The sequence below is a fragment of a genome, unplaced genomic scaffold (assembly GCF_019419815.1).
Source record: "Pyrus x bretschneideri cultivar Hongxiangsu unplaced genomic scaffold, Pyrus_bretschneideri_v1 Contig6, whole genome shotgun sequence".
Lineage (NCBI taxonomy): Eukaryota > Viridiplantae > Streptophyta > Magnoliopsida > Rosales > Rosaceae > Pyrus > Pyrus x bretschneideri.
Window position 1 is genome coordinate 1,396,371 of NW_025999798.1, and position 20,085 is coordinate 1,416,455.

General features: G+C 39.8%; 2 protein-coding genes and 1 pseudogene across 2 annotated transcripts; all 3 read right to left on the reverse strand.

The window, feature by feature from the left end:
• Positions 1–222: 222 nt before the first annotated feature.
• LOC125471236 (LRR receptor-like serine/threonine-protein kinase RPK2) lies at positions 223–4,320 on the reverse strand. Its single transcript, XM_048571443.1, has one exon. It carries the CDS (start codon positions 3,999–4,001, stop codon positions 567–569), a length of 3,435 nt encoding a protein of 1,144 aa, XP_048427400.1. The 5' UTR covers positions 4,002–4,320; the 3' UTR covers positions 223–566.
• A 603-nt stretch (positions 4,321–4,923) lies between these two features.
• On the reverse strand, positions 4,924–8,136 carry LOC103947255 (annotated as a pseudogene).
• A 455-nt stretch (positions 8,137–8,591) lies between these two features.
• Positions 8,592–11,501, reverse strand: LOC125467863 (mitochondrial tricarboxylate transporter 1-like). The gene is made up of 8 exons (XM_048572270.1): positions 11,239–11,501; positions 11,019–11,100; positions 10,508–10,624; positions 10,312–10,387; positions 10,076–10,171; positions 9,409–9,946; positions 9,113–9,248; positions 8,592–8,939 (listed from the first exon to the last, which is right to left on the reverse strand). The coding sequence occupies exons 3-8, from the start codon at positions 10,622–10,624 to the stop codon at positions 8,751–8,753; spliced, it is 1,152 nt and encodes a 383-aa protein (XP_048428227.1). The 5' UTR covers positions 11,019–11,100; positions 11,239–11,501; the 3' UTR covers positions 8,592–8,750.
• Positions 11,502–20,085: the final 8,584 nt, after the last annotated feature.

The following is a 20,085-nucleotide window of genomic DNA, read 5'->3' on the forward strand; positions in this document are numbered from 1 at the left end:
ACTCTTAATTATCCTTCGATTATTGATTACAAATCCAAAATAAATAAGGGCATGTAAAGAAAAAACGTAGGTACGCGAAAATCATTCCTTAGCGCATCGAAGCGATTGTATAAGTTGTATCAGTTGTTGCCTCTTACACATAGGAAAAAGTAAATGACAAGAGATAACATGACAATCAACTGCTACCCATTTTTCACCAAGGAACAACTAGTCTAGCTCTAGTGACACCAAAGCAGTCATCGGAAAGTTTGAACTAAACAGGGAGGAGATTCCACGAGTACTAGAAAATCTTCGCTATTTAAACCCAATTTGGCTAACCCGTCAGCTGCAAAATTATGCTCTCTATGAACATGCTGCAAATTGCAGCAACTACTACCCATTTTTCAGTTAAGATTATAGATGATCAATTGCAAATGAACTGAGACATCTACTTGTATAACCGCAGGGTTGAAAAAATTTCTCAGCTCAGCAGAATATGCTTGTTGCAGGAAAAACAACAAACTGGAAACCAAAATTCAACTACGCAGAAATGTACAAACTACAAGAATGTCATACCTTCTACACTTCTAGGTTATGATCGCTAGCTCTATACTTTGCTCGTTATCCGCCTTCCTTGAAATAGGTTGGATTCGCTTTAATCTTTCGACGACTTGCTTCATTGTTGGCCTAGAGGCGAGGGTCTTGACTGTGCACGCGACAGCCAAATTCAACATCTCGACTAGATCATTCTGGGGTCCTGCATCCCATAGCCCTTCTATGAAGACCTCCTTATCCTGACCCTTTTCTAACAGCATGTCCACCCAAGAGACAATGTTGAAACCATCGCCATGTGATGAAAACGAAGGGTCCAAGGGTTTTTTGCACGACATCAATTCAAGCAGCACCACACCGTAACTGTAAACATCAGACTTTTCAGACACATGGCAAGTCATTGCATACTCTGGTGCTACGTACCCAAAAGTCCCTGCTGGACCAGTTGTTGCGTGTGTTTCTGAAGTTCCCAAAAGCCTAGATAATCCAAAGTCAGACAAGTAAGCATTGAACTCATCATCCAACAGTATGTTACTTGGCTTGACATCACGGTGTAGGACACGTGGAATACACTCGCTATGCAGATAAGCAAGTGCACGGGCTATATGCAAAGCAATCTTGTGGAGAATTTGCCAATTAAAAGGCCTCTGAGATCTCTCCTTGATAAAGTTTTCCAAATTCCCTCCTGGTAAATAATTATATATGAGCAACATCTCAGCTTCACTGGCATGGTAACCTATTAAAGTCACCAGGTTTGGGTGTCTCACCCTACCAAGGGTTTTAATCTCAGCATGAAACTGTTGAACACCGTGAAACCTTCCAACAGCTAGCCTTTTCACAGCAACAGTGATTCCTGGAGCAATTTCGGCTTTGTAAGTGGCCCCAAATCCTCCGCTGCCAATGTGGTAGCTGCCATTAAAATTCCCTGTTGCTTGAACAATATTCTCAAATGTCAACGGAGCCCCAATGTCTGTAAACAGAGTCATTTCTTTATATTCAAGACCCTGAACCCTGGAATCTGGTATCCACTTTCTCATATAAAAGAACAGGATAACAAGAGAGAGCAGAACCAAAACAACAGCTGATGCAGCTGCTATGGATGCGATCTCGATTGTGCCTAATCCACTATTATCATCACCACCAGTAGTTGCTGATAGAGAATCAGGGTTATGTTGTGAACTCCCATAACTATCTGGCTGATCTGAAGATGGAGCAGTTAGTGAAACAATATGGCATGGAATAAGGAAAGGGTTCCCAAGGACACCGCTGCAGTTCATCACGCTATTGTTCAATGGAAATGAACCAGACAGGTTATTGAAGGAGGCATTGAATGTAGATAGGGATTTCAGATTAGTCAAGCCTGAAGGGATGTGCCCAGAGAGTTTATTATTGTCGAGCAGAAAAACAGTTATATTTTTCAAGTTCACAAGACCTTGCGGAATATCCCCAGAAAGAGAATTTGAAGACAGCTTTAGAACTTCGAGGGAGTGCAACCACACAAAGCTATAAGGAATTGCACCAGTGAGATTGTTGTTGTCCAGGGACAGATACTTAAGATACTTCAAATGACTGATACCTGCAGGAATTTGACCCTGCAGCTGGTTCCAGCTCAAGTCAAGAAAGACAAGAGATTCCAAATGCCCAATATCTGAAGGTATTAACCCAGATAAAAGATTGCCAGAGGCATCCAGGAATCTAAGAGATCTGCACATCGCACCAATCTGAAAAGGAATTTGACCTGACAACTTATTGTCGCTAACATCAATAATCATTCCGTCTAATCCGTCACACTTTCCTAGTAAGGTTTCAGGAAATGATCCCGTGAGCTTGTTCCCAGCAGCAAGAAATGCATAAACAGTCTGCTTCCCCAGTCTCTCAGTTGCAAGAGGGAGGTGTTGGATTGGACCAGTGAAGTTGTTACCGCTAAAATCATGAACCACAGTGAAACTACCACCTGAAAGAGGGAAACGGCTATCAAGCTGAGTTTGACAAGTAAAGAGCACTTGATATGGAAATGATGGATTGTTGACTCGGACAAGATCTGAATTTGGGGGCACCTGGGGGCACAATCTGTACAGAAACTCGGGGACAGGTCCAGACATGAAGTTCCCACTGACATTGAAAACAGTCATACATGGAACTGGAAGCTTCTCATCGATCTTCCCACTCAGCTTATTTGATCCCAAATTTAGATAATGCAGCTTCTTGCATCTTTCAAATACTCCAGTGACTTCTCCGCTGAAAAGGTTCCGAGCTAAGTTCAACATTTCCAAGTTCTCACAACCACCCCAATTGCTTGGAAGCTTTCCTTCAAGGGTTGCCCTTGGAGCCCAAACTACTTTCAAATTTGGAAGGGTTGTAATTTCCTCTGGAATGGAGCCTTTGTAATAATTGTAATCATCCACCAAACCACCAGATAAATCAATTGATGTATCTCCATTTGTATTCTGATTGGTTGTCAATGGATTAAAAAGATTCGATAGGACAAGAACAGATAAATTGATACATTGTCCAAGCTCAGCGGGGACTGGGCCACTAAGGCTATTTCTTGAAACATCTAGAACTTCAAGCATTCGAATCCAACCAAGTTCTAGAGGAATGCCACCATTCAATATATTTGAAAACAACAAAAGAGTCCGTAACCACCGACAATTCCCCAAACTACCAGGAATCTTCCCAACAAGGAAATTTCCCGACAGATCAAGATATTCAAGATTTCGACAATAGCTTCCAAATGTGGCTGGTATAGACCCATTTAACCTATTTTGAGCCAAATAAAGCCCCCGCAACTTTGCAAACCTACCAACAAACCCAGGGATGGTTCCACTCACTTCATTACCTACCAAATTCAGCACCTCCAAACACACACATTTCGAAAGCGAAAAAGGAATCTCCCCACCAATTCTATTAAACCCAAGATTCAATACCCTCAACGTCCTCAAACCCGAAAACCGGGTTGGCAAATTTCCGTTTAACAAATTCCCCTCAAGATCAAGCACTTCAAGCTTCTCCAACCGCCAAATTTCCTTCGGAATTTCGCCACTAAGTTCATTGAAAGGCAGCGACAAAACTCTAAGCTCACTAAGCTTTCCCACCCAAGGCGAAACCTTTCCACCCAATTTTCCACTAACCAAACTTTTCCTCCAAACACCGAACCCATCGTACGGGAATTCAAATTTCAGACTCTGAGAGCAAGAGAGAGCTCGAAAATTACCTCCTTTGGCACCGCTGCCGCCGAGACTGAGCGAAACGACCCTCGATTTGGTGTCGCATGAGACCCCGACCCACGAACAGTGGTGATCGAAGCTGTTGGATCTCCAGCCGAAGAGAACCCCATCCGGGTCGGAAACCGAGCTCTTGATCTCGAGCAAAATCGACTTCTCAGAAAACAGCGCCTCCCCAGAAACGCTACTCCATAAGCAGAAGACGTTGAGAAAAAGCGCGGTTTTAAAATGCAGATGGCATTTCATCTTCTCGGGAACAAAGGGTAAGACCGCGGATGGCTTTTGGCTTTTGCCTTCTCCTTGTTTCTTCGTCTTCTGAAATCTGCTTCTTCTGCTTCTTGGAGAAAACGAAGACTCGGAGGGCTTTGGTGTTTCTGTGAATTATTTAAATTTATTGGGCTTCTTTTTCTTCTGGTTTTTCGGGTCGGAAAATTCAATGACCAATGGGGGAAGAGCGAAAGTGGGGCCCGAGAGGACTTTAAGGATGTGGGACCCCTGCATGTCTGTCCAGGTGGCGGTGTGTCTCTGCCACCCAGCCTACCGGAAGTGCTTTGAAATAGGCGCCCAATTTTGAATTTTCAATTAAACATTTATAATTGTTAAACTTTTTATCCTACATTCTTTATTTTCATTTTTAATTCTAAAAATTACAATTTTTTTCTTATATTTGATTTACCAATTAAACGATAAATTAATATCATCAAAATCTAAAGTTTACATAAAAGTATCATATCATGATTAGTTTCAAACGACACATTTTATCACCCAATTAAAAGATATTATTAAAATTCTAAAAAATACAACTAACATTCCATTAACCATAACGTGCCAATTATGGGACATGATTGGTTTATTATACAATCTTAATTTATGTACGTTAGGAATTACTAATTTTGATACGTTATGTAATTCTTGTTTTGCTACGTATCAAGTTAATGTGTTAGCGTTAACCTAGTTTTAGTATGTACAAGCAAATAGTAGGTTATAATCCTTAGAATAAGATAAATTTTCATATTGGAACTTTGTAGTAAAAAAAATTATTATATCAATTTTAACAATTAGTGATTGGGATAAGGACTCAATTAAAGTTTTAAATTTATTAACAAGTAATTATCTACCTCTTTTCTTTTTCTTTTTTTTTAATCAAGGAAAATAGAGAACCTATCTTAATGATAGACAAAAAATATCATTAGATAAATAATGTTATCATGCTGTACAATGAATTATAATTTATCTTTAATAATCACTTAAGCATTACATCCCAATAATTTAGAATTAAAAATAAAATAAAATAAAATAAAATAAAAAACCTCCCTCTCTATTTTGTATGTGAAATGCTCTGCCACTTCATAGCTCAAAGTCATTTTTCAAAGTGGGACTCTCGATGAATGTTATGCCGCCATACAGTTTAATGTTATTTCTCGTGTCAACTAAAACATTGTACCAAAAGCATGAGGCGGCAGAGAGTTTATAAAAAGTCGCATTTCTTATTTTGTATTTCTGGCTCTGGTAGCACACAGCCACTGCCTTGGGGTCTCAATGTCATCACCTGTGGTTGTTGGCACATGCCACTTCCCATCCTCTGCTTCCTGTTGAGTATTTATCAACAATGCATGATTTAACTAAACCAAAAGGTTATGACTTAAACTGAAAAACCGGATGAACGAAAAAAAATGAGATTATCGGCTGATTATCGCACCTGAATTACAATCGAGTAAGGTGGTGGCATGTGAAGCTTAAGTCCCTGCCTTGAGACGGACAATCGGACCTGCAACGTACGAACAAATGTAACTGCACAGTTCTTTTTCGAATTTCTTGTTACCGGCATTGCCATGCTAATGTAAGAAAGAAATCCGATAGCAGCTAAGATCCCATTTCAAATTTCTTCCCCTTGCCTTCTTCGAGAAATTTTGGGGTAGTTGTGAAAACAGATCCAAGCGAGAATCCTTCAAGTTCTATGCATATGGACAACAAACGTCTACATGCAAAAGATTCTTGCAAGTCACGAAAACAATAGTCAGCAGACGCGTGATACCCTAGAAGTTGGAACAAGTGGTCTCTCATCTCATCGTTTGTCACCATCAAACACTTGCAATTAACAGCAGCGTACAACCAGTACCTACAAATCGCATACGACTATATTTTAGGCACAGGTAAACTCTGGTAATAATTAGACACAAGTTTGATTTTTCGATGATTGAAGTCATGGAAACAAATTGCAGTATATATTGACTAACTATGCATGTTCAGTCCAACCCTTGGATCGGTCAAGAGACACAAACTTACCAATCATCATTTGAACCCACTGGAGTAGTGTAAAGTGCACCGGACTTTTTCCAGCTCTCTAACAATCTCTTGTTATTAGGATTCTGAGCAGGGCCACCAGTTACACGATTTTGGTGCAATATAACAAGTGGCAATCTCTTTGATGGGCTCATTTGGCATAAGCGGTTCACCAGAGCATCGAGCTACAACAAAGATGGTCATTAAGCAGCCCATTCATATATCTGATACGAAGAAGTCAAAAGACAGAGTGTCACGAAACTAAACATAGTCTGCCACTCACCTGGAAATAGCTGAAATTATGTTGATTGATAAGACCGACATTGGCACCATCTACAACTGCATCGAATGGACCATGCCTTTGAAGCCACTCCTGGATGAGTTTAACTTCTAATCAATCAGGACAGCTGACAAACATATTATGTATCATTTGCCTGAGTCATACAAAATAAAAGTATAGACGAATGACTAACTACCAGCATCACGATTACATAACAATAAAACACAAGAAACCCTTCCTTCTGTTAACTTCTTATCACACGAGGGCTTGGTGGTTCCAAGAATTTGAACTCAGAAGAATGGGAAGACACTGCCACTAGTACTCTTTTTGGAAACTGTGCTTCCCAATAGAGTTATGAACCTATTTTCCTAATAAAAACAGGTTAAATGGAGATATCATATTGCCTTACAATGTTCTTATGGCGGTCTTACTTCCTAAGTGGGATTCAAGCACTAATCATTAGAAAGTTGATTATTCGGTGAAGTACAGATATAGTGGCAACACAATCTATATAACTTAATGCATAAATCCGCCCTCCAAAATGAGATCTTCTTATCAATGTAATGATATAAATATAAAGATGCATATCAAGCAAGTTAAATTGTTTGAGGAAATCCGAAAAGTCAATGCAATCATTCGGTTTTCAAATTTTTGAGTTATGATATGCCGAACTTTAAATATCAGAAACTGAAGTTAACAAACAAGGGAATGCAGAGTCACTCACCTGGAATCGAATGAAATCACCCCGAACCTCCCTTTGGCCAGCCAATTTGCTCAAAGAGGTAGCAAAATTCTCAGTCTCTTTCGGGTCAATGTCGATAGAGACGAGCTTTTCACCGCAACAAGAGCATACCCCTGCTTCATCCATCTGAGTCCTCTCCACCCTCCAATTCCCACTCCCAAGCCACCCTTGCCCATGCCACCCTCCACCTCCTCTCACAACTTCTTCCCGCACCTTATTCACATCCCAACTCTCGCCGCCTCCTCGGACTTAAACCACTCCTCCACCACCCCATAAGTTGACTCCGAGACCTGCCTCACCGGGGTCCGCAACCGGTGCAACATCTCATAAATCTTGTCACCTCTGTTCGAACCAGAACTAACTTTTATCAAAGCAGAAATCTCAGGCTCCTCGGCCACGACCCCGGATTCAACCATGTGGGCATCGACCTCATAAGCTCTATCAGCCTCTCTCTTCTTAAAGAACTCAAACAATGCCGGATCGTAAGACCTCAATTTCGGCGGAATCCCCAAACCCTTCATCTGCTTCACCAAATGAAACGCCATTTCCGGGTCCTCCGCCGCGATCGCTAGCCTCGCCGCGCTAGTGAAAGTGGCCTCATTGGGGACAACCTTATCCTCAACCATCTGGCGAAAAATCTCAAACCCCCTCTTCAAACCCACATCACCGTCATCGCAGCCGCCGTTGGAGGAGCAAAGGTAGAGCTGAACATTGTAATGGTGCAGGCCAAGCGGCACCCTATTGCTCGTGGCCTCGTCGTAAAGGCTCAGAGCTTGGATCAGCTGGCCGTGCCTGGAACACATGTCTAGCTTGTACTTCAGGACCCCCTCGGGCGACTCCCGCCGCGCTTTCCTTTTGGCTTTGTTGGAAACCGCCGGATACGACGGCGACGGCGAGTCGTTGGAGAGAGCCAGAGTGCAAAGGTTGAGTCTTTTGTCCATGGAGAAGGTGCCAGCAGAAATTGGGGTCGGTTTAGATTTAGGGAAGCGGAGAATTGGGCGGAAGAAACAGCGGGACGTTCGGGAGATAAGGGGGAGTGGGATTTTGATGAAGAAGAAGAAGAGCGCCGCCGTGCAACATTTTTATTTATTTCTTTAATTTTAATTTTAATTTTTGGTTGAATTGTAAATTGTAATAAAAGGGAAAAATTGGGTTATGGAGAAAATAAGTCGGAGAATTTCGTGTGGTATTCATGTCAGCTCAGATATGAACTGAATTCTACAGAGGTTTTGGAAATCTCTGCACCTAAAACCCTAGCTGCCAATACTTGAGCGGGGAAACGACACGTCGTATATGTTTCTCTTTTGATTTTATCGTCGATTGACTTGTTTATTTCGCTAAATTTGTATAGAAATGTCAAATTTTTCTCTAAATTTTAATTTTAGCCAATACATCCCACCACTTCCCTTAATCATTCTCTATTTCCTTTTCTTTTTTTTTCCATATAATTTCTATATATCTCTGGCGAATCCAATAAAAAACAAAAACAAAATAAGCTTTGCTTGGTTTTTGGTAAAAGGAGGAAGAATCGTACAACCCAAGGAAGTTAACTTTTATCAATGCCTTCGGCTTTATGTGGATGTCCAGTTTCAATGAGATAACAAAGCAGCTAACTTATACACGTATAAATCCAGTTCTTTCTTTTTCTCAATGTGTTCAACTAAGCCTTCTCTACCTGTTAATTTGCTCTTCAAACAAGACGATCCACAGCCAAGAAATAGCTTCCGACCATGACGAATGATGCGATCCCGCTGCGAGCCATCCGTAACCCAAGGCCGCGGAACAGGAGATTCCTGTCTGAAGGGTGGATCCCTGTAACTCTCTCAAACCCATTCCCTGGTCTTCCCCATTTCAGAAGCTTCCTCTCCATTGAGACATACTGCCCACCACAAAACACAAATGACATTCGCAATCAAAACAAACCTTATAACAGATAACACGCATTGATCAACATGCTAGCAAGTGTTGTCTAAGTATTAAATCATGATACGTGCATAAAAAGGTGTATCGTGCTTAAACTAGACTAAACTTTGCCAAGAGTAAGTAACATACCTTGGGCAGCACAGTACATTCTGATCGAGATTTGGCAGTGTCAAAACAATGAGAAGCAGCCGCAGCAACAGAACCAGAAATTCCTGCCGCAATACTAATAGCCAAAGGAGAAAGTGGACCGATTTCATCATCCGACCTATGAGAAAACAAGTTCACTTCAACAACATGGAAAAAGGGAAACATAAAACAATGCATCTTTGTTCAACAGGTACTCCTTTTAGCAGTGCAAAAAAATGGTACTCGATGGTGTGATTCAACTAAGAAACAGGTTAGTCAATAGCAAGTTGCATTAATACCTGGGTTCAGGATCCATCCCCACTGCCTTCCAGTCAAGCATTGCTCGGTGTAGAGATTGCCAAGTAGAAAAGAATATGCCACCAAAAACTGAATCCCGAACAACTCCTGGCCGTAGACCTCTCCATAATGCACCCCATCCTTCCAAAGAGATGATTTCAGATGGTTTCCTGACACTGAACACTGAGGGTGGTTTCCCAGATCCTGTCATCATCCATGGGTACTCTTGTAAAGCACTCGTCATATTAGGATGCTTGGTTGTTAGGGTGGATAAAAGGGCAACAGAAGAATTTAATGCCTTCATGTCCGGACTACACCCACGTAGCAATCTTTGAATCAAAGGTGCAACAGCTTCCTTTCCTGGGAGAGAGGCCGAGTTTGGAATGAGAGAGGCCGAGTTTGGAATGCGAGAAGCAGAGGTCACCTGGGCACGAAGTTTTATAAGTTCAAATGGGGAGCTTATTAGTGATTCTACAACACCAGAAACAAGTCCCGCCAGGAGGGCCTCAGAGACGTAGACATAGTTATCTTCTCGACCATCTGCCAAAAAAGTATTTGCAACCAGAAAAGGTGTCGGAAGCTGTAAATCAATGTATAATAACGATGAATTTTGGTACCATGTGTATGCACGTGTTTATTATCAGTTACCCAACAATGAAGAGAAAATACCTTTATAGAAGGCAGTCAAAATTTCATAGGTTCCAAAACGAGCTCCCAACCCCAAAGTTCTTCCCGCTGCTAACCATAGAAAACCGTTGTACAAACCTACAACATGCATCACAGGCCAAACTTAACAATCATCAGCAAGCACAACACTGGGGAGGAAAGGAACCCTGTAAGCGCAAACAGAAAGCAGTGGAGAAAACAACAGGACTTGAAAAAACTAATGAAAATCGGGGAAGCACCTGAATTTCCTGAAAAATATCCAACTCTCTTTAAAACCTGAGTAGTTGTCAATTGCTTACTAGAACCTGAACCAACCTGTTCCCCCAATAAAAACAAATGAGGATTCAGGTTAGAAACGGATTATGACATGGCTCTTCACAAAGCAAAAAACTTGTAAAGCATCAGAAATCTAGGCAATGATGCCGGGGAGCAAACCTGAATAAGGGTTTTGATTGTATCAAGAGGGTAAGTAAGGGCTGTGCCTAATGCCACTGAACCTACACCAGAAAGTGCATGGATTGCAAATATCTGGTTCTTTAACAACTCCTCCATCTAAACATTCAGCAAACCAAACACCATAAAAATAAAAATAAAAGTAAAATTTACAATCAGAAATTGAGAAATAGATTTATACCCCATTCAATTTTTACAAAACAAAGATTTCTTCGCAACGCTGTTCCGCACATGTACTTGACAATTTTCAGATACAAATTCATGGGATTATGATGTTATCAACCAATTTGTGAACGTAAAGGCACAAAATTTTCAAACGAGATTCTACTTAATCAAATACATAAGCAAACAATAAGAGCCGATAGAAGATACATAAACATTGGTCCCTTTCAGGCATTTCAACAAACACCTTGTTTGCAAAATATATACTAAATAAAGGGACGACCCCAAGCCAAGAAGGCTCTCACTCGGGGGAACATCGATGCAGCCTTACCTTTGCTTTGCAAAGAGGCTATTTCCACGACTCGAGCCTGTCACAAAGGAGCAACCTTTCCGCTGTGCCAAGCTCGCCCTCTCTGCAATATATATTTACTAAAAAGATGAAGACCCGATAAACAGAAAGGAAAATGACGTAAGCATACAAAAGAAATGCTTAAAACGAGCGTTTAGCAATTAGCATTTGATGTTTGAAATCTCATCGGAGAATACTTTACCGGCACCTGCGCTGTTCAAGTCACCTTCTTTTTCGTTCGTCTTCTTCAAATTGTCCGATGAATTCCAGCTCTCAACAATTTTATACGAAGACGGAAATGCACGATTGTCGAAAGAAATTCAACTGCGATCGCAAAACGTTTTATTGTATTTTTATTTCTGAGACTCAAAAAGTAGGATCAAAACTCTGTAGCTAGGGAGCAGTGAGCAGCTCATCAGCAATGGAGAAGCTGAGGAGGGAATGGATGATTGGTTTTTGGGCCTGTGACCTTTCCAGCCCAATTCATATTTTTTTAATACAAAAATATTATAAACTACTCTAATCTTATTTATGAGATAAGAAATTGAACTTAGGTGCGAGTACCAAGATCATCTTCAATCGAATGATCCAGATGGCCAAAGGATCGAAAATAACCCGAAAATCGTCTCTAACAGAGAGCTAGGCCAGAGGAATCGTGGGCCCCACGGAATCTGAAAGGGTCAAAGGGCTGGCCACATGCAGCCATCCAGTCAATCCCGGGCTAGTTGGAATTTTTTTTTAATACTGTCGGTTTTGCTATCGGTTATAACCGACATGAATAAAAGAAATAGTGTCGATTATAACCAACACAAATAACATGGAAATTTTTTAATATAACGGATGGCTAACATCAGCTAACCGTTATTTTTTATTTTTTATATTTTACAGTTTTATTTATTTATTTTTTCTATTATTTTCTATTATTTTCTATAACTTCCTATAACTTCTATTTTACAAAATTTGTTTCATATTTTTTTTTAAATTCTATTTTTTTACAAAATTTGTTACATTTTTTTTTTCCTATAACTTCTATTTCATGCTGACTTCACTTAGCCGTTAGATTTGAATTTAAGTTGTAGGTTTTAAATAATAAATTATGTTTGACCCTATGTGTGACATCCCGTCTCGGAAATATCGAAAACGTACATGTGAAAAGACTATTTTGCCCCTAGTTCGTTTCTTTTACGCTTATTGGTTATTTTTGTGTTGTTGGCACGTGTTGGGCCACACACACACCTTCCCACCACTCCACACCTTCTGTCCCTTTCCCTGTCTCTCTCTCCCGAGCCCCATTTCCCTTCTCTTTCACTATTCACGTACGGACACACCCACAAACACCCTAAACACTAGCAGATCGAGGGAATCAAGGTCACAGTCGAGATCGTGAAGCTCGTGGGAGTCCAATCGTACCATTTTCAGGTGAGAACTTCGTCGTTTTCACGTCGATTCGACGATGTCCGTTTTGAGTACTATTCATGCAAAAATAATTTAGCAAGTTTTTGGGATTTTGAAGCTCGTAGGTGACTTAGTGAGGTCCCAAGGAGTCTCGAAGTACTTCGTTTGAAGAATTTTGACGTCGGAATCACTGTGTTTGGAGTTGACCGGAGTTGGGTGGTTTGGACAGGTAAGATCTCGTAGTTTTTTACTCTTGAAAGTTGTATATTTATGTTCTCCTAGTTCTAGGCGTCATTTTGGTACAAAAATCGTGAAAAATGGTTGAAAAACGAGAGAGAAATCGAAGGTTGAAGTTTTTCCAGTTTTCCGGCGCCGGCGACGGCGCCGGAGTCTCGCTGGAGAAGGAGATGGAATATTCCTGACGCCGTTAACGGAATCTGTCAAAACTGACGGAATATTCCTAACGGCGTCAGTTGACGCCGTCAGCGTGCCAGGCACGTGCCTACGCGTGCGACGGTGAAAAATTTTTCTAAAAATTTGGGTATGATCCTGAGGTTGTGTAGAGCACGTTGGTATATTCATTTGTCCAATTTGAGCAATGTATGATAAGTTATTATGAGAAGTTGGTTATGTGCTTTAAAATTGACCTTTTTATAGTTATTTCGCATATAGGTGATACGTATCCCGAGGACGAGCGTAGTCACTCGAGGCAGGGGGGCTACGACCCTTCCACATACCAGTGAGTGGGCTTTTGGTTTTCCGTATATACCTATATACTATATTTTTCCCAGAAATTGATTTAAATGCTTATTAGTTATGTCATGCATTACATTATCGTTATTTATGCATCGTTGGTTACGTTAGTAGTTGCATATATATATTCTTATGCATATTGGGTGTTGTGGACGCACAGGTAAGTGCCAGGTAAGTGTTATTCATGTTTACATTCAGTAGCGATTCGAGATACTTAGAGAGCTCATAACCTGCACCCCCGGTGTTAGTGCTCCCGCCCAGAGTAAGGCACAGTCCTTCACGTGATGTTCACCTCCCGCACCACACGCTCAGCTTGGATCCAAGTTAGGTGCACAGTCCTGTCGTACATACCACTTTAGGTGGTTCCGACTCGTAGGTGACCCGCGATTATTCGCCCAGCCTTCACGTGATCGTAGCACTAGAGCGTATATATGTATTACACCCAGGCCTGTCGTACAGACCACCTTAGTGGTTCCGACTCGTGGGCAGGTTCAGTTATTGAGTTTGAGATTTGAGCTCTAGATGCAGCCGTCAAGTCACGTTAGGTGACTCCGGCTGCCAGATTACATGTTATTGATATGATTATACCTGAGCACTTGCATATCATTATGAGGTTTCGACATGGCATATTATTGAGCATGTTTGGCATATATACTATACGTATATTTATTTTCTGGGAAGTATACAGGTTTTACGGCGAGGGGTTAGAATGTATTTGATTAAATGGTTTTCTAAAAGCTTTGTTTTTTTTTGCCCACTCACGCTTTTGTTTTGCGCCCCTCCAGGTTCTAGTGGTCTAGCAGGTTCGGTGGTTTCCCAGAGGGCTTTTCCGGCATTTTTGACAGACACTCACCATTGTAGGGTCACCTTCGGGTGTACTGTTGTCGCATCTTTTTCTTTTGGACTGCTGTAGACTAATTGCTCCGAATTCAGCGTCTCACTTACGCTAGCACTGGTTTTTATCACTTTGTATGCTAGTTTTTAATTATTCGTACTTTTTGTTACTACTTTATTAGCTTCCGCACGTGCATATGGTTACGTCACCTCCGTGTGACGGCCAGCACACCCTGGTCTAGGTCGGGGTGTGTCACTATGACTATTTGGCCCTCGATTGGAGACCGTTTTTTGTGACAAGGCTAAACAAGCCTTATGGCCCTTTGGCCCTCAGTTGGAGATGGAAGCAAATATGGCTCTATATTGTTCATTAAAATATTAATATCTTGGAGGGCTAGAGGGTTAAAACAAGCCCTTTAGCTAGCCCTCGGTTGGAGATTGCCTAAGAGGGCGGGCGTACTGCCCTGACTGCTTTTACTTTGGATATAAGTGAATATTTGATGATAATTAATTTTTACAGAGTAATTTATAATATCAGCCGCTCTTATTATAAGTATAAAATTTTGTAAATCATGTTATGCCAGCTAGGCATATTTCGGCATCTTCTGACATGTTGCGTCAAGAGCACTCAACAAATTCTCTCGATATCACTTATCAGATTGTTTTGGTATGTGTCGATATTTGTTTAATTGTGTGCATCTTCAGTTGACGACAAGCCCACTAAGTGTTCAACGAAATGCCTCAACAAAAAAACTAAAATTTATTTTGCCCGCTTCGCACACTTTTTCTATTAAAAAATATAAACCTTTAACACTAGGATCCCCCAACATTGAATCCGCTATTGAAAGTGAGTAGCCGAGTATTGTTATTTCCACCGTCTTATTGCGAGTGTGAACTGAGAGAATGATGTTAGAGTTTTTTTCTATCAAAGTTTATACAAAACATGCCTTTTGAACGAGTGTCGTTGCAAATTTCGGGTAGTATTAGGTATGGTAATTTTTTGCACGAGTTGTAGACTCGACACAGACATAACAAGTTTCAAGTTAATCCGTCGATGAGTCAGTTCGTTACCGGAGTACCTATTAAGAACCCAATATTAACTAATCGGATCGTTATCAGATCACCTATTAAGAACTTAATCAGATATCGTTTGCCAGTAAATACATTAGACATGACAAATTTCTTGCATGACTAACCTAACACAAAACGACGCAACCCATTAATGAATCGGGATGTTACGGGTCACTTGTTAAGAACTTGTTAGGAAAACGGTTTGACACAACACAATCCTTTAAGATAACAAACATAACACAAAAATAATACGAACACAACAGACACGACCCGTTTGCCAAATTTAGGTAGTATTCAGAAAAGGGAGCGCACAATTTTCCCTGTTGTATGCTAATGCATGCATTATAAAATGCATTTAACGTACTGTATACTACAGTTACACGGTACACCGGTGAGAAATCTGAACCTGAAACTAGTAACATTAGAAGTTCTTGCAACTAGGTTATCTGACGTAGAAAACACCGCTAACTATCGATCAGCGACTGAATTCGCTAACAATCTCGTGTAAACTATACATTCTTTTCTCAGTACATGTATATGAAGGGAAGGTTAGGAATTCATTATATGAACAAGGAGGAGGCTTACATAATCCATGGCGCTTACATTTCTCAACAACAGCAACAACAAGAAAAACATCGACGCCGACGCCGGCGACAAGAACAACCCCACTTGCACCAAGAAAAGCAACAAAGCCAATAGGAGGCTTTTGATTTGGTCACTTTTTTGGGCGGTAAGAGGATTGGTGGTGGCGGCGGCGGCAGCTCCGGCTCCGGCTCCAGACATGGCTCTTCGGCAAATTGTGTAACCTTCACGGAACTTTTCATCCTATCTGTCATTCCATCTGACAATCTGCATAACATAATGTACATAACATTCACAGACCATAGATTTCAGGAGAAACGGAAAGATGACAGTGCATTCATGATGCTGAGTAAAGGAAAATATTTTGTTGAAGAAAAGTTATGTTTTCACTTAAAGCCCGACGAATGGCCACCATAGCTAAAGAGACATGCATACATGGTTGAAGAAACACAACACACTCTCTTTTGGAAACAGTTCCAAGAATAGCAGAACGCCCAGCTGCAGTTCGAACAATAGCAGCTTGGCCATGTAACATAGCAGAACGCCCGGCTACAGTTAGAACAGCAGCGCAATGGCCACGCACGCTTCTTTGTTCTGCAATAAACAAAGGGTGCATTCTTCATGGACTAAGTTCGGGGTTTTGAATCTTAGCCAATAAATTCTGTAGGCATGCATATGCCTGAATTTTGTGTGTGCACGGTCATGTATAATACTAGAAATTGTTGCGCGAACGCCAAATCTGTAGTATCTATATGAAACTGCATGTATATATGCTCATCCTAAAATAACAATGCATTACATCCATGTGAAAAGTAGGGTACAAACATGCATAATTCACCTTAGAAAATGTATATAGACGTACATTGGGAAGGCAAAAGAGCGTGTGCTAGTTCCACTCGCATCAGAACGGCGAGAGAGGGTAGGGGATTTTACGGGTCCAGTTGGTGCAGGCACCCTTCCCTCGCTATGATCTTCAGCATTTGCTCTTGCAGTGTTCTTAATGGTCTCATCTGCCACTCCAACTCCAGATTCCCTCACTTCTTCAATCCTCACTTCTTCAATCTTCATTTCTTCAATCCTCACTTCTTCAATCCTATCGCTTTCAATTTCTACCACTGGAAAATGAGGGGCCAGATTGAGTGCAAAAAACTCGCCTGATTTGTTCAGTTCCCCAGACTTACCCAAATCACCGAGCAAAAGTATGTGGTCTCTTGAAAAGCTATTGTTTCCTAAATGAATGCTAAAAAGCGACTCATTTGATGCAACACTCCATTCCAATTCTTTGTTGGATTTACTTCTTGAAAACACAGAAGACGGGATCCTGTAAGGATCATATCCTCCTCCAAACCGATCCATCGTTTGGATTGAAGGGGATTCTGTTGGTGACAAGCCGGGCACCATGGACCCATGGGTGACATCAGAAGCTCGGGACGTTGATGCAGGACCTACAGAGCTAGAGTCATGATGTTGAGGGAGAGAAGAAGTATGTGTTGAAGTGGTAGTTCTGTTTGTATCCACTTGGAAGAGATCTTCCAATGACGAGTCTGATGCCAAAGAAGACAAAGAGGATACGGAGACTAGCTTTCTGGTCGGGACACGACCACCTTCATTAGTATTGGCCTCTGGAAGTATTGTTAAATGGCTACTGTCATCACTCCCGTCACGAACCTTCGGTCTTTCCGAACGCTTACTGCCTCCACTTCCATCAACAACTCTTTCCGAACGCTTACTGTTTCTGCTGCTTCCGGGTTCTAAGTCCATAGCTGAAACATGCACGAAACAAATTTCGTAACAGAAATACTTGATAAAGTTTGCCATCAAATGCCAATATTATTTCAATAAAACCTAGCTATGATTTGCATTTTAGGAAATGCTTCGTGAAACAGACCTATCCAAATAATAGGTCATTATCAATTTTATAACTTTTACGACGTGACTTCTTTCATTCCGAGTAAGTAAACGTGTATACGTAATGTAACCAAAAGCTTAAGACCATAAAATATATACATTTTATGAGTTCATCATCTCAACAATTACCAGTTTACCTGCATTGCGTATCATCTGCAGACATTTTCATCATTTCATGGCAACAAAAAATAAATAAAAAAATGAGAAAAAATTATCCTTCCCCAAAAAAATTATTATAAAATTTAATTTTCAAATAAAAGATATGAATTCGATAGCCAAATTCAAATTGATTAAAAATGAAGAAAATAATTAAGCTCACCTGAATCATAAGAAATAAGTCCTTAAATTTCTGAATTTCCAAATGATCCTACCAGGGATCAGCATTCCTGTGTCTCCTCCTCACCTCGATAATTATATATATTTTTGGTAGATTAAACCTCCCCTCGCCTGAATTGAATGACTAAATTCCCAAGAAATATAAATTAAAAATTTTAGAAAAAAAAAAAAAAACAAATTGAATATGTGAGAGAGGAGAAGCACTTTGATTGCTAAACCCTAATTTTGAAAAAAAATAAAAATTAAACAAAATTAGGGCTGAAAGTTGTCGCCCTTGAATATCTGAATATGTGGTTTTGGAATTAGGGTTTGTGAGTGGGAAAATCTGGTGATGGAAGGCGTAGCGAAACTTTCGGCGTTTCTTTGGGCTCTACTTCTATCCGTATCTGTAAGCCTTTCGCGCCATCTTTAACTTTCCCTTACCTTCTTTGGGCGTTGAAGGCCTATCTTATGCTAGGCTTTAATTCCGGTTGCCATGCTCATCCCATATGGAGAGGCCACGTAAAACAAGGACGTTGTGACAATTTGTTTAGATTAGGATCAACATGATTCAATCTGATTTATTTCGTACATATCGCTCAATGATAAAATGGGTCCAATTCTACAAAATCAAACCTATAAGACTTAACATGACATATAGTTTGATAATAAAAGGGTTGAGTTAGCGGCAACATATCGATTTTAACACGACAAATTTGTTTTAAGTAAATTTAGTCAAGTGTTGGAAGTGGTTGGTGTGCATCATGTGTGCATTTGAAATTAGAGTGTTATGTGCGAGTTGAGAGAAAGTTTTAATATTTAGTTTATTGGTTTGTTACTTTGTTTATAAATATACTCAGTTCATTTGTTATAATATTATGATCTAATGATATTCTTTTTTATTTGCAAGTGAAATATTTTAAGTTCGATTCTTATCAAAAATGAATTTGAACTATATTATTATTAGCTCATTATGAGATTTAGCCTACTCCTCCACAATACCATTTGGTCTGTGTGTGTGTGTGTGTATATGTACATATATATATATATATATATATATATATATAATATAATTTGTTTTTTCCTTTTTAAGGAAGTTTCAAGATTTCCTTAAGATTTAGTAGAAGAACTTTGAGTTTGAAACAAGAAGATGAAGCTTTATGCAAAGCTTGGGTTTTTTACTATTCGAGAAGGTGTTACTGGCAACGACCAATCGGCGAAAACGTTTTAGAGTTGTGCGTGCAGGTAATAATAGTATTTTCTTGTTAAAAAGTTGTCATTTAATGAAATATAATTATATATTTTTTTTACATATTTTGTCGGTAAGGTTTTTACATCGGCACTTGAAACTTTTCATTCTTAAATTACTGTAACAATTTCAAATCATTTTCTCTCTCTCTCTTTTTTTTTTTTTTTTTTTTTATCAAGGGAAAGAATTTTATTAGATTCGAATTGAAATGTTTACATCAAAAGCTAAAGTGTTAAACAATCACTATGGCTCGAATTAGTCTCATCCATAAGAGTCTGCCTCTCATAAGGCGGAAGCGTCCACTAGATGTATTTCCGTATTACAAATACGAGGAGCAAAAATGATACCCATTGACCCTAGCCGTGGCTTCACATATTGAATATTAAGAAGGAGTTTTTTCAATTATAACATTTAATTGAGCCTTGCCAGTAATCATATCCACAAGTGCCTTAGAATCTTATTCAATCTGAACATAATCAACTCCCATATCAATACAAGCCAACAAAGCCGTACGCACCAATTCCACCACTATATTAGGCTAGATTCGCGTGGAAAATTCCCCACTCCACCCGGCCCTGTGAAAAATACATGCGAAATTCCGTACCACCCATCCATACCCCTCCTCATCTGGATTCCATTTTTTCCCCTTAATAATAGTATTTTCTTTTTGTTTAAAAAGTTGTCTTTTAATGAAATAAAATTATATACTTATTATATATTTTGTCGGTAATTTTTTACGTCGGCTAAAAGTTATTGTTCACTTTCATTTTTCAAACTGCTGTTAAAATGAATTTGGTAAGAGTTACCTAAATATATTAAGATAGTTTTTCCTACTTATTAGGGTGGATAATATCATTTATTAAATATATATATATATATTAAGATCATTTGAAAAATGAAATTGTTATTGACATTTCAAAAATCTCATTAGTAAAATTAACA